Consider the following 4,614-nt stretch of genomic DNA (forward strand, 5'->3'; position numbering starts at 1 on the left):
CTCATCAATTTTATTCAAACTAACAAAAAGGATGAAATGAGAAATTTCTAAATATTTCTTTCAATGAAATAAAAAGGAAGATGCACTCAAATCTAGTAATTAAGATTACAATGAATAGTTCAAGTTCAAGCTCTTCTATGATTCCACCTGAAGTGGAAAGTAAAAATGATGTAGTTGGATATATTTGTGTACTTATTGCCATTTTATTCTTTGGTAGTAATTGGATTGTTGTAAAAAAGTTTCCAGCAGGAGATGGATTTTTCTTGCAATGGATGATGTCTATAGGTATTTTAATTATTGGAACATTTACAATGTTAATTCGTGGTGCATCTATGGAAGGTCCAATTTACTTTGAACCATTTGCAATGTTAGGAGGTGCATTATGGTGTACAGGTAATTTGTTATGTGTCCCAAGTTTACAAATGATAGGTTTATCATTAGGACCAGCTATATGGGGAATTGGTAATATGGTAACTGGGTGGATTACAGGTACTTTTGGGTTATTTGGACTTCATGCTGATAAAAACGATGTTAAAATTTTTTGGTTAAATATAGTAGGAGCAATATTAGCTGCAATTTCAGTTCCATGTTATGCATTAATTCAAACAAAAACAACTAAAGATCCACAACCTGAACAAACACCAGCAGAAGATCCTGAAGTAGATAAAGTAATTCAAGAGATGGATGAAAATAAAGAAGAATCACATACAACAGAACAGAATGATGAAAATAAGGAACAATCTCCAACTGAATCAATAGAAAATAATGAAATCAAAGAGCATCCACAACCAGTAGAACAAGAAGAATCACCAATATTTGTAATGATAAAATCAATGCCAAAATTCCTTCAAAGAATAGTAGGAGTTGTTTTGGCATTAGTTGCAGGAATATTCTTTGGATCTAATTTTGATCCACCCAAATATTTACAAGATAATGGATTATCATCTCCAAATGGAATAGATTATGTTCTTTCTCATTTCCTTGGTATTTTCATTTCTTCAACATTATACTTTATTTGTTATGCAATTTGTTTTAGAAACAAACCATTTATGTACAAAGAAACTACTTTCCCTGGTATTGTTAGTGGAATGATGTGGGGTGTTGCACAAGTATGTTGGTTTATTGCTAACTCTAATTTACCTTATGTTGTTTCTTTCCCACTAATTACTTCTGGTCCTGGATTATTATCACAAATTTGGGGAATATTTGTTTTTGGAGAAGTCAGAGGATGGAAAAACTTTATCTTCTTTGGTATAGGAACTTTTATTCTGATCATAGGAATCGTCTGTATTGTTGTTTCTAAATAACTTTCAGACATCTTAAAATAAAATGATAAACTATTAATTTTAGTTTCTTATTTCATTTTTTTTGTTTATATCAGATATTTTTAATTGAAATTGTTAAAATGAATGATTGAACTTAATTATTCTTATAAATCTCAAAATAAACTAATTTATTTCTATTTCTTTACTTCATTTATTAAATTATATTTTTAGTTATTCCTATTTACTAATTATTCTATTTAAATTTATTTTCCCTTTTTTTCTTTAAATGATTGTTTAATTTTTACTCCTCATTTGATTTTTCTTATGATAAGAATAAAAATAGTATATATTCCAATTAAATAAAATCAAAAATATTATTTGATCTTTTAACTTTTAATTTAGATTTTAGTTAATAATTAAAAAAAAATGAATTACTTTACTATAAAAATATATCTTTTCTAAATTATTATTTCTTTGTTCCTTTTTTCCTTTTCTTACAATCTTTAAAATCTTGTTTTAATATAATTAAATTTTACAAAAATTCTATTAAATAACAACCATATTTGAATATTCTCATAATACATAATGATCATATTTTGTTTTATTATTGCTATATTCATTTTATTATAACAACAATGGACCAGCTATTAGTTTAAGAAGTAATAGAGTTATACAGTTGTTTTAAGAATAGAAACAAGAATTTAAAAAGTTCATACAATAAATTTGCTCTTTTAAACCAATAAAAAAGTGTTTAATATAAATTGTTTAAAAGAACAAAGTGAAACAAAACATAAAACAAATAAATGTCATCAAAGAGGAAGGTGGTGATAACATTACCAAAAAAAAAGATAAAAAGCACTACCAGCGCAATAAATAAAAATACATATTATTTATTATTTTGTATTTGAAACTAAGTTTAATTTACTTAAAAGAATCAAAATTGTAATAACTAAATTATAGAAAAAAAAATTTACAAATATCAATTCTATTAAATAAATCAAATCTCTTACATTAATGAAAACATCTTTATTATAACTCATTATTATTCTTCTATTTCTCTTTTCCTTTTCTATAAGAAAAGAACTTAAAAAAAATAAATGAATATTTTTATTTGGAGTCTTTCATTAACTATTATAATACTGTCTTATTTTTTTATTTCATTTAATAATATTCAATTTTATAAGTATAACAATTCTTCACTAACCAGTTTACCATTTATTGATTTACCTCATTTTAATTATAATGGAAAGTGTGGAGAATTATTTCAGTATCCACCAAATTCTCCAAGAGATTTAATAGCATATAGCCATGCACATTCACCTTTATGGAATATTCAACAGTTTGAAATAGAACAAACACTAACGATAATGAGAGCATCATTACCTAATGTCACTGCTGTTGTATTTACTGTTGGAGAGATTCCTTTAGAATTTTCAAATTTAATGAAAAGGTTTAATGTTATTGAAGTACCTGGTGATATAAAATATGAAAATTGGAATGGTGTTAATGCAAGAATACCATTGGTATTAGAGTATTTAAAAAGTCATCAAAGTCAATATGATAGAGTAATATGGAGTGATCTAAGAGATGTTTTTTATTTTACAGATATTTTTAAAACATTTTCAACAAATGATTTATATTGGCTTGCAGAAAGTACTGGAACAAAGAATTTTACCTTTTATAATAGATATCCTCATTTTGCTTGGATGTTAAATTTTAAAGGAAAGAAAATGACTAAAAAATTTATGGAAAATGGTAACGTTGGTTTAAATGGTGGTTTAGGAATGGGTGGTATTCATAAAATGATACAATTTATTACTAAATGGAATGATTTAATTGAACTTGAGTATGTAAGTAAATGGGGATATGACCAAACATTATTAAATTTATTAACCCTTGATGAATTTGTTATGAATAACCTTCATTTAATTATTGAAAAATGTACTCAAAGAATGTGTTTCATTCCTGATCAACTTTCTATTAATAATAATATTGCTTATTATCCATCAGGTTGTAGTCCTATAGTAACTCACAAAGGCGTTCCAGATTCTTGGAGAAGTGTTAATGGAAGTGTTGTTGTACCAGAAGATAAATAGAAACGGCAATATTTCATTTAAATTTACTTTTTATATAAAACTATATAAATCTTGAAATTAATAATATTTCAATCTTTTCTAATATATCACTATTATTATAAAACAATACTTTTAAATTCATCAATCAAATAATAATTAACTTTTTATAAAACCAAATAAAAATTGAATGTATGTTTTTTTTGAATTCATTATTTATACAAATAATAATTTTTCAATTCAAAAATAAAATTGAAGTTATAAGGAATTTAAATCAATACTAGGATTTTTATTATTTAAATTATTCAATAATATTAAAGACTCTCATTTCTACTTTTACACAACAATTTAAAATATATTGAATTGATTGATTATCAAGTATATATTTTCTACTTAATAGAATTAATTCTTATTCTTCATCATTTATTTTCTTAAAAAAATACTATTGATGTATTTAAATAAAAGTACTCATATCATTTTTCTTATTAGTGAAACACTCACAGTATTTTAAACTATAACTAGGAAAAATTATGAATAAAAATAAATTAATCTATTTTTAACTCAGATATTTGAGTCTAATTAATGAAATCTTTTTCTATAAAAACATTTTAATAAGTTTTTTGCTGAGTATCTGTTAACAAAGGATATTCGTATACTTAACCATTGAATATCTTTGTTAAATCTTCAAAACTATACAACTTATCTAACAAATTTAGTTTAATGCCTTTAAATAACAAAGTTTTCATGAAATCTATCTTTTTGAATAAAGTTCAAAGCATTCAGAAATTAATTAAAATAACTATTTAGTTTAAGACTATGCTTATATATATGGAATTGAAGAAAGAAATGATAAACTATTCTTCATCTCTTACTCTAAAAATAGAAATAAAAGATATTAAATTTTCAGAGAATATTAGAAGTTTAATTTGATTTCTAATCTTTTCAAAATATATATCAACCAAGTTTCAATATAATAATTCTTTCTTACACCTGATTAAAAAATAAAAAAGAAATAAGTTCACTTTAATTTATTAAAAATTCAAAATTAATTAAACTCTTTATTACTTTCCTTTGTTTTTTTTAAATGCTAATTTTTTTTCATACATAAAAAGTAAATTTTCATTTACTCTAGACATCAAGTACCAATCAAAATGTTACTCTTTATAATTTTTATAAATTTTGTGTATTCTTTTAAATGTTCTCCTGGCTGCATTAATAATTGTATAGCAGATTATACATGTGATGGTTGTATTACTGGATATTCTAATGATACTTCT

The 4,614-nt window shown here is 23.7% G+C and overlaps 3 protein-coding genes across 3 annotated transcripts in view, besides 10 other annotated features; all 3 read left to right on the forward strand.

The window, feature by feature from the left end:
* Positions 1 to 110: 110 nt before the first annotated feature.
* On the forward strand, positions 111 to 1,307 carry EDI_079970 (uncharacterized protein; the record flags this gene model as incomplete). Its single annotated transcript, XM_001739040.1, has 1 exon — positions 111 to 1,307. One exon carries the CDS (start codon positions 111 to 113, stop codon positions 1,305 to 1,307), a length of 1,197 nt encoding a protein of 398 aa, XP_001739092.1.
* A 144-nt stretch (positions 1,308 to 1,451) lies between these two features.
* Positions 1,452 to 1,571: a microsatellite.
* Positions 1,572 to 1,618: 47 nt separating this feature from the next.
* Positions 1,619 to 1,737: a sequence feature (AT_rich).
* A 42-nt stretch (positions 1,738 to 1,779) lies between these two features.
* Positions 1,780 to 1,819: a sequence feature (AT_rich).
* Positions 1,820 to 2,133: 314 nt separating this feature from the next.
* Positions 2,134 to 2,263: a sequence feature (AT_rich).
* Positions 2,264 to 2,349: 86 nt separating this feature from the next.
* Positions 2,350 to 2,378: a sequence feature (AT_rich).
* Positions 2,363 to 3,361, forward strand: EDI_079980 (uncharacterized protein; the record flags this gene model as incomplete). Its single annotated transcript, XM_001739041.1, has 1 exon — positions 2,363 to 3,361. The coding sequence occupies one exon, from the start codon at positions 2,363 to 2,365 to the stop codon at positions 3,359 to 3,361; it is 999 nt and encodes a 332-aa protein (XP_001739093.1).
* Positions 2,410 to 2,448: a sequence feature (AT_rich).
* A 7-nt stretch (positions 3,362 to 3,368) lies between the features above and the next one.
* Positions 3,369 to 3,656: a sequence feature (AT_rich).
* Positions 3,657 to 3,860: 204 nt separating this feature from the next.
* Positions 3,861 to 3,897: a sequence feature (AT_rich).
* A 433-nt stretch (positions 3,898 to 4,330) lies between these two features.
* Positions 4,331 to 4,391: a sequence feature (AT_rich).
* Positions 4,392 to 4,497: 106 nt separating this feature from the next.
* Positions 4,498 to 4,518: a sequence feature (AT_rich).
* Positions 4,519 to 4,579: 61 nt separating this feature from the next.
* Positions 4,580 to 4,614, forward strand: part of EDI_079990 (serine-threonine protein kinase, putative) — a gene marked incomplete at both ends in the record, with an annotated part of 2,883 nt that continues 2,848 nt past the window's right edge. The window contains one exon of the mRNA XM_001733412.1: positions 4,580 to 4,614. This exon is cut by the window's right edge and continues 2,848 nt beyond it. Coding sequence (XP_001733464.1) covers positions 4,580 to 4,614 — 35 coding nt within the window.

This window comes from Entamoeba dispar, genomic scaffold (genome assembly GCF_000209125.1).
Source record: "Entamoeba dispar SAW760 scf_1105229461915 genomic scaffold, whole genome shotgun sequence".
NCBI classification, from domain to species: domain Eukaryota; phylum Evosea; order Mastigamoebida; family Endamoebidae; genus Entamoeba; species Entamoeba dispar.